We start from the raw sequence: 26,403 nt of genomic DNA, 5'->3' as shown, positions 1-26,403 counted from the left end.
TACTGATGCTCCCGTGTTAAATGTACTCATGAGGGCATTGAGGTTCTTTGAGCAAATTCTCCAGGACAGTGTCACTTGAGCATTCATATACAGGAGTCACCCACAGGAGCTGAGAGGAGATCTGACTTAGATGTTGCCACATGTCTGTGTTTCTCAAGCTCAGTGTTCATTCAACCCCAAGCCTTGCCACATAACTCAACGGTGAACTGCATGTTATTATCCTCAACATTTTTCCCTTATTGAACAAAACCACTCGCCTTTGGAAAATGTGTCCCCCTCCATTCTACTAATGAATCAGGCTTCCCAAATATTTCAGTAAATTAAAATAGGTGAAACTTATAAATAGCTAATGGGAAACACGGAATGGAATATTACTGGCAACATGCTGCCTTGGGTAATTTATGCTAAACAGCTCCTCTGGTTTCTCTTTATCATTACTATGAACCTAATTGGATTAAAAAAATGGAAGAAGGTGGTTTAAAAATCAATTTTAAAAGGACTTTAGAGGTTGACATACTTGCTCCTGTCCTGTTTACTGCAGAAAGAGCTAGTCCACCTGAACAATAAATTTTTAAGAGCCTTGATTTGCTACCATCCAAATCAGACTGTCAAGTGTGTGGAATATGTGCCAGACCAATTAGCAGTAGGCAGCTCCAGAAAAGCAGGAAAAATTCCAGGTCACGAAGAGCTATTAGTTTCTACTTGCCAACCACATTTTCGTGTTTCCAGGGCCAATGGAATAGGCTGGGTGCCTGAATTAATGCTGAACACTTGAATTCATATAGAACCCCAAGGGATTACCATGCCCTTATAGAAATTAATTGCAAATAATGTGCAATTACCAAATATATCACCTCTAAATGAGACTTCCCTTTTTGGAGGGGAGATGGAACACAAATGGCTTTGAGGCATAAAGCAGGCTTTAAATTGCTAGGGAAGTCTCTTGTGAAGCCTCCCTCCCACACGGGCGGCCTCCCACTACGCAGCACCGGGTGAATCTCCGAGGCAGGCAGTAGCAGATGGGAGAGTCACTTGAACACAGACTGGCCTGCTGTAAGCTTCAGGACCATGCCAGGGGAGGCCAAGGAAATAAAATTGGGCCATAATTCTGTTCTGATGGAGCAGAAGCAGACACCCCAAAAAAACTCAATTTATATGAAAAAGAGAAGCGATTCCTAGTGGAACCCAAGTCTCAGGAAGAAATGGGCTTTTAGAGATTCACTGGGAGTTAACGGCTCCTGCTTGGAAGGCATAGAGGATTCAGCTGCAGGGAACTTCATGTCATCCATAGTAAAGTGTCGCCTTCCCAGGCGGTGCTAGTGGTAAAGAACCCATCTGCCAATGCGGGAGATATAAAAGATGTAGGTTTGATCCCTGGGTCAGGAAGATCCCCTTGAGGAGGGCATGGCAACCCATTCCAGTATTCTTGCCTGGAGAATCCCATGGACAGACAAGCATGGTGGGCTACAGTCTATGGGGTCACAAAGAGTTGGACATGACTGAAGTGACTTAGCATGCATGCACATATTAAAGTGTGAGCCATGTTCTTTGCTCAGATGTCATTTTCTGGGATTTCACTCGCTTTGGTAGAGGGAGCTACATTTTCTTTTCTGACCCAAGTTATCCTTTTCACATCTGTTGGGGAAGGGCTATATCTTTTATCCCAGGTATTGTGTTAGGAGTCCCTGAATTTCTATATCCAAGAGAGTTAACCCTACTGAGAAAGGAGGTGTTACACTCTACAAGCGCCTGTGGAATTTTGCAGATCCAGAGAAGTGAGGTCGTTTTGAATGTGCAGTACCCAGGATTGGAAAGGAAGACCTTGTCCAGAAAAGACTCTAATTCCAGGTGCTTTTGTGAGCCTGTGCAACTGTTGATGTTAATGACTTTTTGGCAGTTTTTAGTTTGCAAGCCAAGCAGCAAGGTTAAGGGCGACACATGAGGATTAAGAAACAGTGGGAGGCCTCCTTTAAAAAGAAGAGAAAATGGGCATTTTGCATTCACTGCCACTTACCTCCTGCTCTCGTTGAAATATTACAACCCGACCCCCCTTGTCCCCTGTCGCTAGTAATTCTCCCGTGTGGTTGAATTCTACCGTAGAGATAATGTCAGCTGAAAAGAAGAAGACAAAGGCAATTTAAGTAACTGCACACTTACTTGCAAACGATAGATAATAGACGTACTTTTCTGTGCATTTAAGGGCTTAGGGCTTTGTCTCTGCAGTGGAATTTACAAGGATTTTATGTCCTGTATTTGAAGTGCCACTAGAAGTGGCACTTGGGGAAGTAAATTTCCTAGATGCCCACACTGCACTGTGGTCTCTAGGAACAACTGGAGAGAACAAAAGGAAAAAGCACATTCAGATTCTTTTGTTTTGGGGAATAGAAAATGAATTTCCTTATGGCTCAGGGAAATGGCAATTTTCTTTGATAATTTCTACCAACCACAGACTCTTTTCCCACCCATGGCCTTCTGCATCCCCCTTTCTTCTACACCAAGAAACTTCCCCAAATGGGGTTCAGCTGTGGAATCTAAACGAGGACTGAAGGCTGATGAGCAGGGTTGAGATGCTTGAAGCTCAGACATCAAAAATGAAGGGACACAACTCAAAGAAACTATCAGGGAAACTCCAGGAGTTGGAAATTCAAAAAGGAACCCTGGAAATGCTCCCCCTTTTCTGGTAAGCCCACCACACCCTTCTGGAAGAGCAGGGCTTTACTGCAAGGAGAAAGGTGCTGAGAAAACAGGGTCACGAGGTCAGAGCGGAGAGGGAAATTTGTACTGTATATCTCTAAACAGAGAAAATACACAGGCACCAGGAACTCAGATCACAGATAATTGCTGAAGGAATGCCAGCCTGCCAAGCCTTTCTTCAATACTGGTTATCCCTGGAGGAACATGGACAGGTAAATTACCTATGATTGGATTTATTAGGGCTATTTTTAGAAAAATGTCAGAGGTTAATTCCTCTTCAATTATTCCCCCACAGGGCTCCAACAATCACTACCCAGAGTGCAAATGAGTTAAAAAAAAATAAAAAAGGAGGCGGGGGAATTATGACTGTGGCCTTTGACAGAGGTACATTCTGAAGATTGTGTCCATGTAAGGAAAGCGAAGGGGAAACAGTAAGCTGGAAAACTAAGGCAATTACCCGTGAATAACTCAAATCTGAAATCTTACTTTAATATCATCATTTCAGGATTTTCTTTATATGCCCGATTGATTCAGGTAAGTAGTGTGAAATTCTCCACTTTGCTTCTAACTGTCCTTTTCCATACATGAAAATGTTTTGAATGGTCATTCTTTGTGCAGAAGAAAAAAGAATAAGGGATAACCTATAAGCACTTTCAAGCCAGGCGCATTTAAAAGAATAATTCATGATTTCTGTTCTGGCGTCTTAGATGACTGACCCCCGTGGTAGCAGATTCAAATCCTACAGGGCCACGAGGGAATGGGGAGTGAAGGAAATCAGGTGAAGTAGGAAGCTTGCATCTGCTCTTAAAAGACAAGTGGCTACTTGGCTCAAGCCAACTGTGACTATGAAATATTACCTGTGTTGCCAGATATTCTGATTTTTTAAAAAAAAACCTTTTATTTTATATTGGAGTATAGTTGTTTAACAATGTTGTGAGAGTTTCAGGTGCACAGAAAAGGAAATCAGTCATACGTATACATGTATCCATTCTCCCCCACACTCCCTTGCCATCCAGGCTGCCGCATAACACTGAGCAGAGTCCCTTGTCCTATACAGTAGGTCTTTGTTGGTTATCCATTGAAAATATAGCAGTGTGTACATGTCCATCCCAAACTCCCTAACACCCCTTCCCCTCATTTCCACCCCTTGGTAACCATAAGTTTGTTCTCTAAGTCAGTGAATCTGTTTCTGTTTTGTAAATAAGTTCATTTGTATAATTTCTTTTTAGATTCCACAAATACGGGATGTCATTTTTTTTTTTAAAGAAGCTGGAAACCCTGAGCTTTACATGAAAATCTCTTCAGTTTTATATATTGGCAACAAATGATTTTTTTTTGAGTGCCATGACATTAAAAAATATATATATAATCCTGTCTATCAGATTATTATTTTTTTGATTATGAATTTTATTTATTTTTTTTAATTTTATTTTATTTTTAAACTTTACAATATTGTATTAGTTTTGCCAAATATCGAAATGAATCCACCACAGGTATACCCGCGTTCCCCATCCTGAACCCTCCTCCCTCCTCCCTCCACTACCCTCCCTCTGGGTCGTCCCAGTGCACCAGCCCCAAGCATCCAGTACCGTGCATCGAACCTGGACTGGCGACTCGTTTCATACATGATATTATACATGTTTCAATGCTATTCTCCCAAATCTCCCCACCCTCTCCCTCTCCCACAGAGTCCATAAGACTGATCTATACATCGGTGTCTCTTTTGCAGTCTCGTACACAGGGTTATTGTTACCATCTTTCTAAATTCCATATATATGCGTTAGTATACTGTATTGGTGTTTTTCTTTCTGGCTTACTTCACTCTGTATAATAGGTTCCAGTTTCATCCATCTCATTAGAACTGATTCAAATGTATTCTTTTTAATGGCTGAGTAATACTCCATTGTGTATATGTACCACAACTTTCTTATCCATTCATCTGCTGATGGGCATCTAGGTTGCTTCCATGTCCTGGCTATTATAAACAGTGCTGCAATGAACATTGGGGTACACGTGTCTCTTTCCCTTCTGGTTTCCTCAGTGTGTATGCCCAGCAGTGGGATTGCTGGATCATAAGGCAGTTCTATTTCCAGTTTTTTAAGGAATCTCCACACTGTTCTCCATAGTGGCTGTACTAGCTTGCATTCCCACCAACAGTGTAAGAGAGTTCCCTTTTCTCCACATCCTCTCCAGCATTTATTGCTTGTCTATCAGATTAAAATGGTTTGTGGGTCACCCGCTTCTGACTTCTAGTCTCTAGAGTGCTCCTTCCAGAAAAGGCCACTCCATTCCTTATCGACAATCTCAACTGGACATCCCATCCATTCACTCAAGAAGAGCCCTCCAAATGAACACTACCTTAAGGAAACACAAAATAAACTGCACGGCTATTCAGTCCCTGATGTAAGTTTAGAAGACCCATTTTTAGAACAAGAGCCTGAGGAGGAGCAGGTGAGCCCAGCAAGGCTGGGAAGCCAGTCACCTTGAGTGAATGATCGATCACTTTCCTTTGTTAGAGTTTGCATGTCTTAGCAAAGCACTCTCAAGTACAGAGGGGATATGAAGCCTGTTTAATGTTTCCAGTTGCCTCAGAATGCCCTGGTTGAGAAACACTCTAGTGTTAGGAGACTTCTCACGTTAGTGGCTGCTCTGGCTTTTCAGTGAGTGGCTAGCAAAGAGGTTATTCACCAAGCTTCCTGGCTTTGGGGAGAAGCTAAAACAGACACTGCTGTTTCTTTTCACTTCCAGGCTTCTGTCAGGCACTAAAAAATGAGCCAGATACCTCCCGGAGGGAAAGAGAAGCAGGGAGTAATGGGAGGGTGATGGGGAGCCCCGGCTTGGGACTTAGTGCTGTGCTTATGTCTTCAGGGCTAAGATTCTGCTTGCGTGTATGGGTGTGTGTGCTAAATCACTTCAACTGTGTCTGACTCTTTTCAACCCCATGGACTGTAGCCCACCAGGCTCCTCTGTCCATGGGATTCTCTAGGCAATACTGGAGTGGGTTGCCATATTCTTTCTTCAGGAGAGTTTCCCAAGCCAGGAATCGAATCCACATCTCCTGCATTGCAGGTGGATTCTTTACCCACTGAACCACCAGGAAAGCCCCAATATTCTGCCTAAGGGCATCTGAAGCCCTTCCTCTCACCAGCAACGTGAACACAGACGTTGGAGTTCTACATGGGTTCTAGGGCCAGTGTATTGAACTAAGAGATGAGTCTTCCCTTTTGGTGACACTGAGTATTGGAAGGGAGAGGTAAGTAACTTTTTCTAAGGTTGGTCTCTGGCTCAGTTTCTAAGAAAATGTCACTCCAAGGGAAACAAAACTCAGTCTCCCAAGGATGACATGCATGTTGTCTTTTTGCCTGGATTCTGTGAAAACGTCTTCACTCTCTTAAGATGCATATGGGTCAAATCAAGGTGGGATTCAAACTCAAGTCTAAGCCATGTGATCCAAGGCAGTATTATTAGAACTCCGCACTATGGGCAATCACATTTGTCCCCTGATATATATAAGGAGGTATATAAATGCCTCCTCTGTTTTCCAAGTGTTATCATTGTGCTATGTCTCCCTTGAGAAACTTATCAGAGAAAGACTGATTGGCATGGCAGGATGCTGAAATCCCTTAGTCTTTTGCCAAGTCCTTACCTTGCTTTTAACTCTGCCAGGGAGCTGGTCTGTATACTAGGCTGTTTATATCTGGGTATTGTCTTCTTCCCTTCAAAACATATGCCACGGCAACTCAAGTTAATACCTGTTTTGAACTTTCGTGTTTCCTGACTCATTTATCATGGCTAAGCTAATAGGTGTAACCAGAGTATTTTACTGCCCTATCCATCTTTTGCGTATCTTCATCTATGACTGTTTAATAATTGATGCAAAACTCATGAATCACCCCACATTCCAATTTCAAGAGAGGGAAACTTTGGATACAATGCTCTTGTGCTTGCAACATGCTCTAGGTAGAGCAGTGTAAATTAGAAAACATACACTGCTCAAGACAACATAACTTCTGTTGAGTACAGAAAGAGGATATGGCAATAACAATAAACCAGCAAACTCAGAGACAATAAGGTCTTGTGAAATCTTGGTCAACAGAAGTCAGTTCATCAAGTTCAACTAAAGTTCAATTCATCAAGTTTGATTACGGGACGTTTTGCCTTTAAATCATAAGTAGTCACCGCAACTCACTTTCTTAAGGGTGCAGCCGAGTCACGTTATTATGCAAAAAGTTATACACTTGAGCATTTTTCTCTCTGTTCTATAAAGACGTGAATGAAGTGCATGTTTTTGACTAAAAACAAAAAGCAGAAGCCAAAAGCAGTTATAGAGGTCAAGTGTAGTTAACATGATTTTTTTTAAGGAAGCCCTGGGAAGTATGACGTTTGCCCTGCTCCACATCTGTTCGTGCTGATTTAATTTCCACAAGATGGTGGCCTGGTAACCCCATTTCTAGCTCAATAGGCACTGTTCAAATCGAGTTTTTCATTTTTAAAATCAATCTCACCATCCTTCAAAGCTTCCAGACTAACAAGTTCACACATAAAATTTCCATTTACCTGAATAATAGAAGCTGACTTGGCATTTATATGCACGTGATTGTGAAGTTGAAGAGAAGGAAGGATTGATCCTCTTGCTCATGCCGTAGACTCCCCTGGTACCACGCTAGGCTGGAGTCTATGCAATGCCAGGGCTGACTACAGTTATTAGGCGCTGCATAGTTCAATAGCAGGGTGACTATTTTGATGAAATGATGCTCAGTGTAGACTTAGGACCTAAACCCAAGTCCTCTGATAGGACAAGATCTTACTGACCACATCACTAGCACTGACCTCTCAGCATCCATCACAGGGGTTAAAATAAGAATGTAATACAATTTAGCCTTCAGAGCCCATGACATGTTTTATCTTTCGTCTTGGAAACATCTGGAGATAACACAGTAAGGTCATATACGGTACTTGTATCAGTGGACTAGTGCTGGGCGAGCAATATTTGGCTTTCTTCCTGACAAGGAGGTCGTTCTAGCAGAGTCTGCTGTTTCTTCTGCCAGGGCAAAGATACCAGCAAGAATGGGAAACGGGTTTCCCAGCTGATGACAATGGGGCAATATGGCAGTAGCTGCCAGCAAATCTGCGTGGAGAAGGATTGGGGGCGCTCTTCAAGGCTGAAATGCTGGGGTTAATTGCAGTGGCTCCTGCAGTGAGGGTACTTGTAGAGCCTTTGTCATGCGCACAGGGGTTTCCAGTTAGATTGGCCCTGACTTTGTGGATCATTAGATTAAACAGGATTCTTAAACTCCCCAGTGGGCATTAAAACAACTCCTTCCATCTTCACAACACTGTGGACTCCTCCTTGGGTTCTGGTTCACAGTCCAAAGTCAGCATCCATTTTCTTGGAATAGGTTTTCTATGGATAACTGAAATAGTACACTGGAATATATTTCACATCAAAATGGCAGGGGGAAAGGAAGTCTGGTTTTGGTCAAAGAAGACTAAGAACTGCTCTACTACTGGGATTGTGTTCAAAATGGTTACATTGAAAAGATGTTAATGTAAAATTTTAAAAAGTCAGATAATAAAATACTATGCCTAAAATGATCTCAATTTTGTAAAGTATTTACATTTTAAAATATATTTTTTTCAAAACTGGTAAAGTAATATATGGGCTTCCCTCGTGGCTTGGTGGTAAAGAATCCCACTGCCAATGAAGAAGCCACAAGAGACTCATGTTTGATCCCTGGGTGGGGAAGATCCCCTGGAGAAGGAAATGGGAACCCACTCCAGTATTCTTGCCTGGGAAATCCCATGGACAGAGGAACCTGGTGGGCTACAGTCCATGGGGTCACAGAGTCAGACACGACTGAGCAACTGTGCACATACACAAAGTAGTATATACTTCCATTAATATCAAATGATGATTAGCATATAACATGACATATCCCCCAAAGAGAGCAATCAACTCTTATATACACACAAATAATCATAGGAAAAAGTCTATCAGAAAGTACAAAATGATATTGTTTGGGGGTAGGACACAGACGTTTAAATTTACTCTTTTATAGCCTTCTAATTTTTCAGTATTTTCTAATTTTTTTTACCTTAATCATAAATACTTGAACAATTTTTAACTTTTAAGCAATTTTAATTGACTTTCAAGTTGAATACAAGATTTTAACATTCACCTCAGTGACTTTTTAAAAATTTGCTTTTTAATTCCCATATAATAAAATTTACTTTTTGCAGCATACAGTTTTATGGGTTTGGATAAATTCATGTAGATGTGTATCCACTATCACTGTCATGAGACAAAACAGTTTAATCACCCTCCTCCTAAGAAGTTCCTTCATATTGCCTCTCTATAGGAACAATTTTTCAAAAAGGAATAAGATTATGGGAGTGAAATGAGGGCTTCCAAAGGAGTGTGTATAAATACAGAGGCTTAATGCTACTGGTCTCTACACACATGGCTCCATTCAATTTCTAGTCAATGATCATTTTCTAGCTAGGTGGAGTCAGATTTTATTTTTTCATCTTATTGCTTAGATATTATCACTATTTATAATTTTGTTTTTAGAGTACTGGGAAGCTCAATTCATCAATGTATCTTTATTAACCTATATCACAAACTAGGTTTATGCATGAGGTTTTCTGCCCTCTGACTCAAATGCCCCTTTGCCTTTAATTGGGATGCCATCTGAGTCCTTGGTTCAGTAGCATTAACTTCTTAACTTGACATTACTTGTCATTTTCCTTTAGCACGGTCCTAGTGACAATAGTAGTAAGTAGCAAGTGCTGAGAAGTGATAACAAATGCATCTAATCTTGCTCACCAATTTTGATCTACTGGCAGAAGCTGCCCATTGAGAAAGACTGAGGTCATAGCTGGGCTTGGTGGGAGAGTGTTGTGATCCATTGGTCAAGTCTGTCATGGGCATTGGCAAGTAAAAAGGCTGTACATGTCACATGCTTGCTATACTGACCTAGTATATAGAATATACACATTCTGTTGGATCCAGAGTTGATTCCTTTGTCACCTAACTGGTGTCTGGATTTCAGCTACTGGATCTATTCCCTTTCATTTGGATATAATTAATTCTGTGTATACTGGTTTAAACTTCAGTCTGGCACTGGTAATCCTCTTCTAGGAAAGAATACAAGTAGAAGGGTCTAACAGCCCCAGTTCCCCAGACTTTATCACAACTGGTGCTTCCTATTTAACCACAAGCACAGTGCTGGAAAGGGGGCACAGTTTAAATGTCAGACCTGTGAAGACCAAGCTCATGAAGGGCAGAGAGTGCGCTATGGCTAATACTCTTGTTTGGCTGCTCCTCTTCACTGCCTTTCTTCCTTGCTTGTCCCACTGTAGAGGCTGAAAATGCAATTGCTTCTCAGCCTCTCCTCTGGCTAGGGATGGCCATGTGACCCAAATTTGGCCAATAGGGCACATAGAAAAGTCTCTTGGGGGGCAGGGAGGCAAAAAATCTGGGAAAAATTTTTCTTCCCAGAATAAAAGGAAGCAAGCAAGTGATGGGAAGCCTTCTGGCTGCATTGACATACTCCTTGTATAATACTACTTTGGATGTGGTTCTATGTAGCCATATGTGGAGCTGTGGCAGCCATCACGTGACCATGAGGTACTAAGTCTAAGGCCAAGCCAAGAGTCTGAGTATGACAGATGGAAGAAAGGGACAATGTCCCCAGTGACATCACTTAACTGCAAAAGCCTACCATAGGGAGAGCCTAAGTCTGGACTTGTTAAACAAAAGATACCTAGCAGTTTAAGCCACTGCAAGATAGACTTTTTGCTATGTGCATCTGAATGCTTACTAATAGACATGGCTTTCCATCTTTGTTTTTCCCATAGCATTGTGTACAGGGCCAGATTATTAATGTGCATTGAATTGGAAAAAATGATCTCTTGTCCTGCCACCTCCAGGCACAAACTCTCACATTCACATTTTCATTTCCCTCTATCATACAACCAATTTTCCTTCCTACATACTTAGTTTCCAATATTGAAGTGTTTGTTTTTTCCCTCTTTCCCTGTGTGGCAAATGGTGCATTAATTTTTGACCATTCAAATATGAAATCAGTTTACTGGGATAGAATGCCTCCCCCTGCAATTTATCATGGTGTCCATCATAAAATTATGACTTCAAATGGACTTAGCCATATCCTCTGTTGGAGCCAAGTTTCTCCCAGCTAATGTGTAGTAAGCCCACTATGCTTGCTGAGCTGTGAAAATCCAGATGGTAGGAAGCAGGTGAGTAATGAATGTCATGCTGTTCCCATTAAAATGCACACAGCTTCCCCACACTGACCAAATCCCTAGCACTAACCAGGTCTGAGACAACCCAGGACATGTGGGTTCATGGAGATTGCCTTTCATTCAAAACAAGTTCCAGTAACACAGAAACTGAGAAGAGAGACTTTTCTGGTGGTGGAACAAAACTTGGCTAAAGGACAAAGGAATTTGAAAAATTGTAAGTCCTCTAAGTACAGAGAAAGCCAGTGGGAGATCGGTAGCAGTCCAGACTTGCCTTCAAGCCTGTGTGGTTTACAGTGGAATCTGCTGGAAAGGTGTCTACCATCTGTCACCTACTCTTTCAGAAAGCAGAGGAGTAATTAAGTGCTCAGGTGATACAAATTCTGTCAATCATTCAGATCTATTATGTATACAATATGGGATCATCTAGCACTGACCTCAAAGTCAGTGGGACCCCAGGCCCAAGATGAGAAAGCCCATCACATCTGTGGGGGAACAGGAGCTCCTGGGCAGGCATTGGAGTCTCTTGGCATGTTTGGCACCAAAAATTTTGTTGTGCCAGATGCTCTGAACTCAGAAAGACATGGTACCTGCCTTGTGGGAGCTAAAGGAATTTATGAGTTGGCTCTAATGTCACTTTTTAAGGGATGCCTTGCATGACTTCTCCCCAAACCTAGACAAGTCCCTGTGGGATGCAGCCTCCTAGCTCCCTGTACTTCTGCTCTATCAGTTATCACTGCGTACCATTACCATTTATCACAATGGTAACAGAACCGTTTTAAATGCCTTTCCCGGGCTCTAAAATATAAACTCCATAAGGAATTTGTTCATCACCAGAAAGCCCAGTGCCTAGCTTAGTGTCTTAGTATATAATAGATGTTTCTTAATTTTTCCCTTTAATTGATCATTGAATGAGAGCCAGAAGAGCCAATGTCGAAGTGGACCAACACATAGAAGATGGATAACCCCAAACAAAGTATCAGTGAGCAAAATATTTATGCTGGATGAATGTAAGAAACATTTTTAAGGAGTGTGAGGCAAGGGGAAGCTCTTATTTGTAACAGTGAGTATTGTACAACTTTAGAACAAGATGGATTGATCAGTAAAGAAGAGGTTTTGTCCTACAAAGTGTCTGTAGCATTGGCAGGTTTCTATAAATCGTAAGAAGAGAAGAGACTGGATGGGTTGGTGAACAGAGGGTTCTGGGATAGGGTGTTAGTTGGGAGAGGGCATGGAGTAGCAAGTGAATTTTGAGCAACTAGGTCTGAGATGCAAGGACTCTAATGAACACCTATTACGTGCACATCAGTGGGTTGGGTGCCAGGGATATGCTAACAATACATACCTGGTTTTTGCCTTCAAGGAGCTTTCTACCTAGCAGACTAGGAGGTAGTGCTAAATTGGGATACAGCAAAATAATGTTGGAGAATAGGTTGTTGAAAGACCCTATAATGAAGTTTTTGAGCAACAGAATAACAATCCTATTGATGGCTTTGGTCTAGAGGGCAATATAAAGTCACTACCGGAACTTAAGATAACTCACATCCCATCCATAGTTCTGCATTCAGAAAAATCTCTTGTATTTCTCCAAAGGGCAAAATTAACACTAAATGCACTATGTCCCTTTGTTAAATTCTAGGTAAGTTTAAAGAAAAGAATAAAAAATGTTTTCAGATTTTTCCTTCTAAAGTATGACATTTCTATGTCAAGCAAAATAAAGATGCTACTAACAGTTCCTAAGGTAGTATGTTATGATGGTTTTTCAATAATCTCAGCAAAGATAATGGAAAGTCTCAGAACCAAATGTGCTATTTACAATTTTGTGAATCAGTATTTCTCTTTCCATCTCCATCTCTTTCCTCTCTATTCCTCTTCCCCACCCTTCCTCTCTTTCTGGCTAGGAGTTGCAGTATTTTGAAAATTAGAATAAAATGTTACTCTCTTTTGGATAATGTCCCTGTTTTAAAGACTGAATAGAGTACTTTACACCTAGTAGGCAAATAGTAAAAGACAGAATAAATACACGTGCTGATTTTTCTCATCAGCATGACCCAATCTTGAATAAATATTCATCAGGCAAAGGCATTATAGTACATCCTTACTGCTTTTTTCTATCCACTGAAAACTGGATATGTAGAAAATCCATTATATTCAATTTCATGTTCATGTAGCAGTTTAGATACCAATGAATACTACAAAACATAGAAAGCTCAGAAAAGACTAAACACTGATAGACTCATTCATCATTCTATTCATTCACTCAGCAAATCTTCACCGAGCACGCCTACTATGTGTCAAGTACTATTCCAGGTTGGATATACATCAATTAATCAAATAGATAAAAATATCTGTCCTTATAGAACTTCATTCCACTTGTGGAGAAAAGATAATAATCAAGAAACATAACAAATTGCATCATATGTTATGTATTATGGGAAGCAAATATAGCTGAGTAAGGGGAATTAAGATTACTTGAGATAAGACGGAGGCTTAGATTTTAAATAGGGTGGTTTCGACAGGCCTCCCTAAGCAGATTTGGAGGAGGAGAGGGAGATGACCATGTAGGTATCTTAGGAAATGCACTCTAGACAGAGGCAAGAGATGGTGAGAAGAAAGGAACACACATGTGTCAGAGGACTAGTGTGGCTAGGACAGTGCCAAGGGGGAAAAACAAGCAAATAGACACAAGAGGTTCAGATAATGTAGAGTCTTGCAGACCACAGCAAGCACTTTGGCTTTTGCTGAAAGTGAGATGAGTATAACAATGTCAATGTACCTAATACCACTAACCTACACTTAAAAATACAGTTGAACCTTGAACCACATGGGTTTAAACTGCACAGATTCACTTATACATGAATTTTTTTCAGGAGTAAATACTACAGTGCTGCATGGTCCACAGTTGTTTGAATCCACAGATACAGAGGGACCATGGATACGGAGGACTGACCATAAATTATACCCAGATTTTCGACTGCACAGAGGGTTGGTGCCTCTAATCCCTGCAGCTGTTCAAGGCTCAACTGTAGTTAAAATGGTAAATTTTGTGTTATGTACATTTCACTCTGATTTTAAAAAAAGTGATAAAAAATGAAATGGAAGGCAGTTGGGAGGTACAGAATAGAGAAGCAACATCGTCTGATATTTCACAAGTACCAATCTGGCTGTAGTGCTGAGAACAGACTGTAGAGGGCAGAGGTGGAGTCAGGGAGTGTAATCCAGGTGATATCCTGGTGATAATCCAGGTGAGATGACAGCGGCTCAGACCAAGGTGTTGGTAGTGAAGGTGGGGAGAAGTGGTCACGCTGTGGATGTATATTGAGAGCCGACCTAGTAGGAATTGCTGCTGGATCGGATAGGCATATGAAGGAGCAGAATCAAGGTTGGTTCCAAGGTTTCCACTTTCACCAACTGGCAGGGTGGATTGCCATCACTGAGATTAGAAGTTTGTGGGTGAAGCAGCCATCTTAGGGGAAGAGAAGACATTTAGTTTCAGGCATGTGCAGTATATAACTGAAGATACTGAGTAGATAATTGGAAATAAGGGTTTAGAGTTCAGGAAAGGGGTCTGAGTTGGTGATAGAAAGTTGGGAGTTATTAGCCTTTCAGATGGTATTTTTCAGGCCATGAGACTGGATGAGATCTCCAGGAGTGAGGGGAGTAAAAGCAGAGAAGAGGACCAACAACTAAACCTAAGGGCACTCCAACAGCTAAAAAAAATTGGGAGAAGAGGACGAATCAGGTAAAAAGACAAGGAGCAGCTGGTGAGGCAGGAGGAAAACCAAGAAAGCTTAGTATTCTGGATGCCAAGTGAAGTGTGGAGGGAAGAGCTGTCAATAATGTCAAACCCAGCTGATGGGCAAGGTAAACGGCTTCAGCTGACCTTTGGATCTGAATCACAGAAGTCACTTTTGACCTTGGCAAGTATAGTTTCTAGGGTATAGTGGGGGTGAAGCAACTGCAGTGGGTTTCAGAGGAACGGGAGGAGAGGAATGAGACAGTGATTGTGGACAACTCTTTCAAGGAGTTTTGCAGGACAACAGAAAATGATGTGGAAGATGATGGGCAGTTGGGTCAAGAAAGTGTTCTTGTCTGATCATCAGAACAACAGCATGTGTATATGCCAGTGAGAACATTATTTCAATAGCCAGGGGGAAATGAATGGTGAAGAGATGAAGAGGGTAGAATTGCTGAATGAGTTAGCAAATGAATGTATGAAGAACAAACCAGAAACTAGGACTAGTCCACCGCTAACAGCTGAAATAAAACCTGTACGAGTTCAATTCATACCCAGAGCCAAAACATGGAGAGGAAGACAAATGGATTGAAACTCTACGTTCATACAGGGTTTCACAGGATTCTCAAAACATTTAGAATTGTATGCGCTTCTCCCATAAATCATCTCAGATCACGTGATCACCATGAAAGGAAAATAATTTCTTGATTTTCTTTTTAGTTCTTCTGTCCTTCCCTCTTCTCCTTCCAATTTTTCCTCTTTTCTTTCCCTACGCCCTTTCCATCCTTCCCTCTTTCCTCTCCTTTTTACTTTTGAAAAAGGAAAAAAAGAAAGAAAGCAGAGAGCAGAAAGTATTTTATTCCTTTTGCTACACAACTCAAGGTCCATTAGCTCCTATTTGCCTACCAGGCAGAAGACTGCTCACCTGTATTCACTTTAAAATGATGCGACAACTACAAGATCACTTCCGCGTGGGTGGGTAGCCTGACCTCCTTATGGCCTTTCTTGGGTAACTTTATCCATTACTCCTAATATCTTATAGAAAGAAACAAGTCTGTCAGGGGGGAATAAAAAACACCCCACACTCTCATCCTGCCCCATGGAAGATTTATAGACACTTTGTAAATGGCCAGACCCAGGTGATGGTGCCAGAAACTTTCCAAGTGATTTGTAGATCTCCCTTCCAGGAAGTCAGTCTTTAATGGAAAACTCTTTGACTGCACATTCCTTTATCACAGTGACTACAGGGAGTGGAATGCAAATGTCATGCAGGAGACTCACTGAAATGAACTGGCTACTGACCTGGCCTCAAGATATTTCAATCTCAGAAAAATACCAGTATTGCAGAGTTTAGAAAATTACAGTTTTTCTTTAAGAAAAGAAAGAAAGAGAAGTCGCTCAGTCATGAGCGACTCTTTGCTACAAATCACATGTCCAACGCTTTGCGACCTCACTGACTGTAGCCTACCAGGCTTCTTCGTCCATGGGATTTTCCAGGCAAGAGTACTGGAGTGGGTTGCCATTAGTTGGCTGATTGCATGCCAGGTATGGCACAAGCCCCTTAATGTATGTCTCTTCCTAAATTGATATTATCATCCTCACTTATTAAACATTTCCTTTGCTAGGATCTGTGTTTTATGTTTTATATCATGTCATTTAGTTGTCACTCCAACTCCGTGATTTCAGTATCTTCATCTAAGGGGCAATGGCAGCCCAGAGAAGTTAAACAGCGTTCTCAAGTTTGGAAGGCTGATGGTTAGAGGGGCAGGGATTGGAACCCTACTCTAGTTCCAAGTTCTTAACCTGCCTCTTGGATCTCCCTTCCTTTTCTTCCCCATACCCACCTTTTTTTTTTTTTTTTAAGTTTTAATTTTGTATTGCAATACAGGTGATTAACAATGCTGTGATAATTTCAGGTGGACAGCAAAGGGACTCAGCCATACATATACATGTATCCATTCTCCCCCAAACCCCTTGCCCATCCAGGCTGCCACATAAAATTGAGCAGAGTTCCCCTATACATCTGGGCTTCCCAGGTGACTCGTCGGGAAAGAATCAGCCTGCCAAGCAGACAACCTGAATTTGATCCCTGGGTTGGAAAGATCCCCTGGAGAAGGGACCAGCTACCCACTCCAGTATTCTGGCCTGGAGAATTCCATGAACTGTATAGTCTATGGGGTTGCAAAGAGTCAGATATGACTGAGCGACTTTCACTTTCACCCCTGTACCATAGGTATTTTTTGTCCCCATTCCCTTTTGTCTATCTTATCTTTTTTTTTCTAATCTTCTCCAAATCTTTCATATATAATTACAGGCTGCATTTCTTATTATGGATAGTGGCTCTTCTGGCATCAACCTACCTTTCCATCATATCTTTTGTATTCCTTGTCACAAGATGACACTTGAGCAAAGTTTAACTCTCCAGGCTCCCCAAGCAAAACGGTCTTTGTTGACCAACTGTCATGCTATTTCATTTCCCTGAGATGTCCTTTCCATCATGTGCCCCTGCTGACTTCTTAGTCTCCTAGACAGTACACCCCTTGAGGGCAGGATCTTACTCACTACTTTAGTCTGCAGCCCTTGCCTAGGGACTGGCATTTATAAGTTTTGCACAGAATTCTAATTGAGAGCCTGAAGGAAAATTGAATACATGAAACCTTCAAGGCCAGTTCAAATGCCACCTACGCCCTAAAACTTTTCATGATATCCTTGGATTGGGAAAATACCCCTTCCTCCTCACACTCCCTGCAACTCTTTATATTTTTCACATGCTATCTGCGATATTCTCATATCTCCTTGCTCAATTCTCCTTACTGAAATGAGTTAATTAAAGGCAGGCTTCCTATTACACTCATCTTTGACTCTACCAATAAATTTCACCTAGAAAAATCACCCTCTTTCCCCATCCTTTAAAGATCCAGTTGAAATTAGTCTCTTTAGAAGCTAAAGAAGGATAGTTTCCATTTAAAACTTGACTAACCTAGATAGCACCTTCTTTTGCTGTGTGACTCATTTTCTATCCTGTGTGTGTATATATGGTCTCCTTATCTAGATTATAAGTTCCCTGAAGACAGGATTATGTTTCTTAACAGAGAGCATTTTTATCAATACTATCAATATCTAAGATCTCATTCTGTGCATAGCAAACATGACATAAATGGTCCACGCTTGGAGATTTAGGATTCTTGTAGGAACAATTGGTTATTGGCCCACGTAATGCATATAAATTTAAAAGTTACACGTGTTCCATTTTCATCTACAGCTTATTTTTTTTAATGTTTCATTACCATAGACACACAGCCTGAGACATCCCTAAAATAAAATCAGTACTCGAGAAGTCAAGTACCATGGCCATTGTCAGGAGCAATCCCTCCAAGCATAGCAGATGGGAGAGGAATGGGAATAGGATCATATTGCCACATCTCTAACGATTCTGCTTTTGGGAATATGTCAAGTACTGATTCCAACAACCAAAGTTATTGCCTTTGGAGGTATGGAAAAGCCTAGGGCATGAAAAAGTCAATGACTATTAACTGCACTAGCAAAATTCCTTTCTAGCACACACTTTGCAAGTTTGTTGGCCTTGATTTTGAAGCATTGATTATTTCCGCTAAAGTCCATAGGAAGACATAAAATGTCAATACTTTATCAGGCAATAGAAGGAATAAGACCATTAAACACTAAAGGGGCAGACTCAGCACTGGCCACAATCTCAAATATACCTACTGCCTGAGTCTTCAGTGGAAATTAAATCCAAGTAAAATGTACCAGCAGCCACTTTGAGGAAGCCTTGGGATAAATGCCTTTTGCGAATTTATTACTAAAGAAATGCTTTCCCCACCTCTCACACCGCACCTTTAATCATGTCCCTGACCTTCCAGCCTCAATACACTCTGGCCCCACCAGTTTGCTTTCAGAATCTCATAATTGCCATGTTCTTCTCCACTTCAGGGGTCTATAAACATGCTGCTCTCTTTTTTCCCTAAACTACTGTCCCTCACCCTTTTCCTTGAATAACAGCTAATCATTTAAAAAATTTCAGCTTAGACACCACTTCCTGAGGGAGGCCTTTTCAGACAGCCTACATTCATTCTACAGCCTGAAGTCACTCGACACTGCCCTTTGTAGGACTCTATTCCTTCCCTTTAAAGCATCTTTCAGAATTCATCAATATATATCTGGGTGTTTATTGTTAGTGGCCTTCTCCTCTAAAAGACTATAAAACTCACCAGGGCAGGGATCATAGCCAATTCTTTTCACTTTGGTACTCCTTGACCACAGTCCAACGTTTGACACGTGGTGGACACACAGTAACTGTTCATTCAAAGTATAATTGTCTAGAGTATTTGTTAATAGTTATTGCCTGATCATGTGGGTTCATATCCTTTTTCTGATACTGTTCTCTCTCTCTCTCACACACACACTTTTGGTTTTAGATGAACTGGGTGTAGCAGGCCTGTATGATTATGAAAATGTAAAAACCAGTTCAATCTGCCTCATTCTTCTTAAAACCAATGTCTGCCTCATCCTTCTCATTCCCCTTAGCAGACCACATACATGAAAACACATGCACTGTAAAATGTATACACACCCTTCTGAGTCTCAAATTCTGGCCCTTGTCTAAACCAGTCTCCACCCTTTCCAGTTTCAGGAAGAAAGGCAACAGAGCACCAGAGACTGGGCGGGAAGACGCTTACAGGCCAAGGAATCTGGCCCAGTGAGCTACTTCAGTCAGACATGCAGTATGAATTGGACTGCTCAGCTGCTGAGAAGGAATTTCTGGATTAGACAGTTCATTAGCAGCTGAGCCAGCTTCTAGCCTTTGCTCTGCACACCTGCAGTTAGTGTGAGTGACAGGTGCCAGCAAGTAACCCAGAACAACAGCTGAAGTTGTGGCTCTCTAGGGGTGCCAACAACCACACCATTAGGCTCAGCATCCCCAGAATTTACATGACTGAAAATGAGATTTGGTATCAACGGAAAACTCTTTGCTGGGTACCTGCTATATGCCTTATCTAGGGCGTTGTTTGGAGAAATAATTCTAGAATGTGGTCAATTGCAGTCTTGCAATGCCAGTTTACATTCTAGCTTCACTACTCACTAGCTGGTTAATTTTGAGTATATTTCTTAACCTTTCTCCTCATCACCTCATCTGTAAAATGGAAATTATATTATACTAAGGATTCAGTTCAGTTCAGTCGCCCAGTCGTGTCCGACTCTTTGCGACCCCATGAATTGCAGCACGCCAGGCCTCCCTGTCCATCACCAACTCCTGGAGTTCACTCAGACTCACGTCCATCGAGTCAGTGATGCCATCCAGCCATCTCATCCTCTGTCGTCCCCTTCTCCTCCTGTCCCCAATCCCTCCCAGCATCTGAGTCTTTTCCAATGAGTCAACTCTTCATATGAAGTGGCCAAAGTACTGGAGTTTCAGCTTTAGCATCATTCCTTCCAAAGAAATCCCAGGGGTGATCTCCTTCAGAATGGACTGGTTGGATCTCCTCGCAGTCCAAGGGATTCTCAAGAGCCTTCTCCAACACCACAGTTCAAAAGCATCAATTCTTCGGCACTCAGCTTTCTTCACAGTCCAACTCTCACATCCATACATGACTACTGGAAAAACCAGAGCCTTGACTCGATGGACCTTTGTTGGCAAAGTAATGTCTCTGCTCTAGGTTGGTCATAATTTTCTTCCAAAGAGTAAGTGTCTTTTAACTTCATGGCTGCAGTCACCATCTGCAGTGATTTTGGAGCCCCCAAAAATAAAGGCTGACACTGTTTTCACTGTTTCCCCATCTATTTCCCATGAAGTGATGGGACCAGATGCCATGATCTTAGTTTTCTGAATGTTGAGTTTTAAGCCAACTTTTTCACTCTCCACTTTCACTTTCATCAAGAGGCTTTTGAGTTCCTCTTCACTTTCTGCCATAAGGGTGGTGTCATCTGCATATCTGAGGTTACTGATATTTCTCCCGGCAATCTTGATTCCAGCTTGTGCTTCTTCCAGCCGAGCGTTTCTCATGATGTACTCTGCATATAAGTTAAATAAGCAGGGTGACAATACACAGCCTTGACGTACTCCTTTTCCTATTTGGAACCGGTGTATTGTTCCATGTCCAGTTCTAACTGTTGCTTCCTGACCTGCATACAGGTTTCTCAAGAGGCAGGTCAGGTGGTCTGGCATTCCCATCTCTTTCAGAATTTTCCACAGTTTATTGTGATCCACATAGTCAAAGGCTTTGGCATAGTCAATAAATAATAGAGGATTAAATGAGTATATTTATGCAAATTTAGAGTGGGTGACTGACATACATAAACACTAAATAAGGGTTAGAATAAGACTTTACCTGAAAGTATTTAACAGAATGAATGGCTGACAGCCTCACTTTAAATGTCCAGGGGATACCATTCAGGGTTGCCACTTATAGCTTTGTGTGTTCATTTGCTCAGTTGTGTCTGACTCTTTGTGACCCCATGGGCAGACAGTAGTCTGCCAGCCTCCACTGTCCATGGGACTTTCTAGGCAAGACTTTGGACAAGTTATTTGAATCCTCTGAACCTCATTTTCCTTATCTTGAAACCAAGTATAATATTGGCACTACTCTTGAGGTGAGTTATGAGGATTCAATGAGATAAGAAAGGTAAGGACCTTAGTAGATGATGCCTAGCACAATGTATTAATAGATGCTCAGTAAATAGGAGCCTTTGTTGTGATTTATCCAAATGGTCCCTCCCTTGAATCCCAGGGAAGGCAGAGCAAGGCCCCACAGTTCCACATCAAAGGACAGATGACACCAGTTACACTGGCTGCCCAAGTAGAGTTGCTTTATTCAGCACTGCAAGGTTAACCCACACAGTTTTCCAATTTTTTGAGTGAGTTATCCATATTTCAAAATTGTGAGTTTCATATCTAAAACTGAAGACTTTCAGTTTCCATAGGAAAATAAAAAGATTGGCACCATTAGGCTGGTATCTCTACACTCTTGGCTTGACCTGGGAAGTGCCTGTCCCCTTTAGAAGGGCACAAAGCTTTGAATTTGCCTTATCTCCCACCCCTCCCTAGTGTACCCCTAACCTCGAGGCCAAATGTCAGCTCCCACCTATGTTCCTGAGGTTTTCCCCTGTCGTCGTTTTTGTTTAGTCCCTAAGTCATGTCTCTTTTTGTGACCCCCATGGATGGACTGTAGTCCACCAGGCTCCTCTGTCCATGGGACTTTCCAGGCAGGAACACTGGAGTGGGTTGCTATTTCCTTCTCCAGGAATCTTCCCAACCTAGGGATCGAACCCACATCTCCTGCACTGGCAGGTGGATTCTTGACCACTGCGCCACTTGAGAAGCCCCTGCTTTCACTTTTGATGTGACTTGGCCTCTGTAGGCAACTGTTCAGCAGCTGTTGGCCTTGACTGTTCACTGTCATCCTCTACAATTGAATACCCCCACAAGACTGCACCTAATGCAGAAACCTCTCTATCCACACAGCCTCAGGCCATTTGTCTGCACTGGCAAATACAAGTGTGTTAATTCCACAACTAAAGACTGACCTCTTCACTGAGCCAATAAGCACATCCTTGGATGAAGCCACCCAGAAGCTGACCTCATAAATTCATAACATACTAATGCTGAATCTTTTCTAGTTCCATTTCAACTGAAGGTGGAGGACATAGGACAAAAGACAGGGGTATCATATAACAATGCTTAAGAACGTAATTTTCTAAGTTATATCCTATGGGCTAGCAGTGCTGTAAGATTCTGCTCCTTGGGTGAAAAAAAATCAAACCCTTTTGGGAAACAGCTCAGACATTAACTGCTATCTCATGGACTCATCTGGGGAAATTAGACTCAGAAATCCTGTAAGAAAGAAGTTCATCCAAGATGTGAGAGTTGGACTATAAAGAAGGCTGAGTGCTGAAGAACTGATGCTTTTGAACTGTGGTGCTGGAGAAGACTCTTGAGAGTCTCCTGGACTTCAAAGATCAAACCAGTCAATCCTAAAGGAAATCAGTCCTGAATATTCATTGGAAGGATTGATGCTGAAGCTCCAATACTTTGGCCACCTGATGCAAAGAGCTGACTCATTGGAAAAGACCCTGATGCTGGGAAAGATTGAAGGCAGGAGGAGAAGGGGATGATAGAGAATGAGATAGGTGAATGGTATCACCAACTCGATGGATATGAGTTTGAGCAAGCTCCGGGAGATGGTGAAGGACAGGGAAGCCTGGCATGCTGCAGTCCATGGGGTCGCAAAGAGCCGAACACAACTGAGTGACTGAACAACAACAATAGATATTTCCTACATACCAGGCATCGTTCATGGAGAAGGCAATGGCACCCCACTGCAGTACTCTTGCCTGGAAAATCCCATGGACGGAGGAGACTGGTAGGCTGCAGTCCATGGGGTCGCTAAGATTCGGACACGACTGAGCAACTTCACTTTCACTTTTCACTTTCCTGCATTGGAGAAGGAAATGGCAACCCACTCCAGTGTTCTTGCCTGGAGAATCCCAGGGATGGGGGAGCCTGGTGGCTGCCGTCTATGGGGTCACGCAGAGTCGGACACGACTGAAGTGACAGCAGCAGGCACCATTCTAGATGTTCGGGACTCAGCATTGATAAACAAGAATCTTGAACTCAGGTAATTTATTCTTGTGTAGAATAAAGGAAGATGCTTTACTCTGTTTCCCAATTTATCTGATTACATGATGCTTTTGCGAACTACTGCTTTATGCATTATACAAAGTCTTTTGTAGGACCTATCTTCAGAAGCCTGTCATGATTAGGGATGGTGGAGATTTTTATTCATATTACAGCGTTATTAATAAATACAACCACTCCAGACACCTACTAAGTCATAGAAAAAGACAATTTATCTCTTGAAGAGTCAATGACCTCACTATGGCAGTCTTATTTGGGAAGAACCACTGCCTCACCTGGGACCTCAGATTTGGCCAAGGTTTTTTTATTTTTTAGAATATCATCAAAGGGTTAACCTTACTTTCACCACCGAAGTGGAGTGTTTTCTCTGCATCCAATATGACCCAGTTGGAAATGTATTTGTTTTTCACTGTTTAATCTTCTGCATCACCCAGCATTGATTAGATTTAATTAATTTACGTTTCTAATGAATTTAGAGCCTCACAGTGTTGTAGTAGGAAAATTCTCAGACAGCATCTGGCCACCAAATGGATTGATTACCTTGTCGGCAAAAGTCTTTCCAACATCTGGGACCTGATTTTGTGAAACATTCGGAAGCTCTTTCAGAGGTAAGAAAGGCCCACGGTGGTGGGGAGAGAGAGGGTGCTGGAAATCGGCAGGGTTCACTCTGCTTTGTAAGTCTGCGCCTGGCACTCCACCAACATGAAATCACATTTTGCTGTTCATTGGCACAGATTCAATGGCACCAAACAGACTGATCCGAATCTGTTTTTTGTTCAACGTAATTAGAATCCACCAGGCTTGAACCCAGGCTGCCACCCCACGAACCTCTTTGGCACTTCCTTCTGTGTGGAAGCTCCCACTGATCATTACGATGAAACATTTATAGACAACATTTATAGAGAAGCACTTTGCTCTCATTCATTCAACAAACATTATCAGGGGCCCACTGTGTACCTGGCACAGGGCCATGTGTGCCCTTTCATTAGCTGCTCTTGGCAGCCGCCCTTATGAGGTAGGCAAGCACTGCTCTTCTCACATATATAGCCAAATACTACACAAAAATTATAATTATTAACATCAATATGATCACTGTTAATAAAGGATATAAACACACACACACATACACACACACCAGACTCCACGTGAAGCCTCACTTAACCCTCACCTTGAGGTGGGTGTCACTGTGATCATCCCCATTTTACAGATGGGAGTATTGAGGCACTGAGATCTTTAGTGACTTACCCAGGATTCAGCTAGCCTTTGGCAGAGCCTCCTATCACAGGCAGTCTCCTTGGAGAGTCTTTACTCTTAACCACTTTGATTTGCCACCTCTGGATAATATCATAAAAGACCTTTTCTGTGTCAGGCACTCTCCCAGAGATCTGATGCATTAGATTCTATATTCACCACTCACAGCTCATACAAGGAAGCTGAAGCCCAGAGGCATTTGCTTATCAAGGTCACAAGGAAAATTTGTAACAGGGCTAGGACTTCACTCAGGTCTGCATGGCTAACAAAGGCCTCTTCTGTTTACTGAGTTACCTGCTGATGAACGAGAGAGAACGGCTCATGTGAACTCAGTCGCTCCTCTCAAAGCTGCACTGGGAAGCATGTTGGACAAGTTAGGAAAGAGGGGTGGCCTGGAGGCTTTGCACAGCCCAAACCAACCCAGAAAAGAGGAGGTAAAGAATGTATAGACAACAAGAAAAGAGCTTCATCTAAAAGAGGGAGGTGAAAGATGGAAATCTCATTGCCTAACTGGTTTGTCTGGTTCAAGATCAAACAGAAATGACTGAAACTAGGTGGGCTGTTTACAGTAAAAATGACAGTGAAAACGCCAGCCACACTGAACATCTGATATTTCCTGAACCATGGATGCAGACTGTTGCACAACCAGGTTGCCACATTCATATCCCGATGTTTAAAAAAAAAAAACTAGCTTGACATGGCTCCTCTGTTATAATGTTTGCTAAGGCTGGTTATTTCTTGAATTTGAAAACTTTCTCATTTCTTTCCATGCTTCTCTTGCTCAGGCCTCTACATCAACAAGGCCACACCATCTGTCTTCTTTGGGCCTTTGTACATGCTCCCTTTCTGCTTGGAATATTTCCATCTCAATCTTTTCCTTGGTCTGGCCAACCCCTCTTCAGTCCTCAGATCTCAGGTTGGACATCTCTCCTTCCAGGAAGCCTTCCTTGACTTTCCTGTTCTGGCTTAGGTGCCCATTTTAAGAGCAGCTCTGTTTCCTATTTCAGCACTTAACCATAATGTAAAGTAACTGCCTATTTGTCAGTCTCCTCTTCGAGGGAGTGTATGTTGGTTACTACTGTATCTTCAGTGTAGGGGCTGTCACACATCAGGTGCTCAATACAAATATAACTCTATGGATGGACAGAGGGAATCTGAATCTTGTGACATTTTCTTAGCTGGTCTCCTGCTTTGAAATCTCTCACCTCCATACTTCACGCTCCATCCTAGAAGTCATTAAATGTCCATGTAAACTTTCATCATGGCATTTGCCTTTTTATCACTTCCCTTTGAACACTCACGTACAAGTCAGAATAGTGATAATCTTGGGTGATGCAGAGGATTTAAGTAGGAGGGGACATGTAGTCCTAAAAATATCCTATACTTTGATCTGGGGAATGATGACTTGCATATACAGATATGTAAGAAGTCATCAAGATGAGCATGAGAAGATAATATACTTACTCAAACTGATACATCAGTATAAACAAAAAGGTGCTTTGAAAGCTCACATGTATGGACAGGATAAAATCTGGACCTACTGACCCCAGAGTTCAGGATTCTTCACTAACTGGCCCACCTGTCAACTTACTTGTTCAAACTCACTGTTCTAAATCACATGCCCTGGTCTTCTCACAGGGCCTCGGACTCTTCTCACGCATTCCCACCTCCATGCTTATCACACCATCTTACTCTCATGTTCATTTCTCTTTCTTTCTCTTTTACCTTCTGGAAGATTCTCCCATCCTAGAAAGACCAGGAAGAATCCATCCTCTACAATGTCACTAACCTCTCTTTTCCCTGAACC

The 26,403-nt window shown here is 42.0% G+C and overlaps 1 protein-coding gene across 10 annotated transcripts in view; it reads right to left on the bottom strand.

The window, feature by feature from the left end:
- PPP2R2B (protein phosphatase 2 regulatory subunit Bbeta) overlaps nucleotides 1-26,403 on the bottom strand; it is a 514,461-nt gene that overhangs the window by 126,900 nt on the left and 361,158 nt on the right. For all 10 annotated transcript variants that reach the window (XM_027546058.1, XM_027546059.1, XM_027546055.1 and 7 more), the window contains one exon: nucleotides 2,015-2,112. In XM_027546058.1, coding sequence (XP_027401859.1) covers nucleotides 2,015-2,112 — 98 coding nt within the window. The remainder of the gene's footprint in view (nucleotides 1-2,014; nucleotides 2,113-26,403) is intronic.

This window comes from Bos indicus x Bos taurus, chromosome 7 (genome assembly GCF_003369695.1).
Source record: "Bos indicus x Bos taurus breed Angus x Brahman F1 hybrid chromosome 7, Bos_hybrid_MaternalHap_v2.0, whole genome shotgun sequence".
Lineage (NCBI taxonomy): Eukaryota > Metazoa > Chordata > Mammalia > Artiodactyla > Bovidae > Bos > Bos indicus x Bos taurus.
This window is presented reverse-complemented; position numbering and strand designations above follow the sequence as displayed.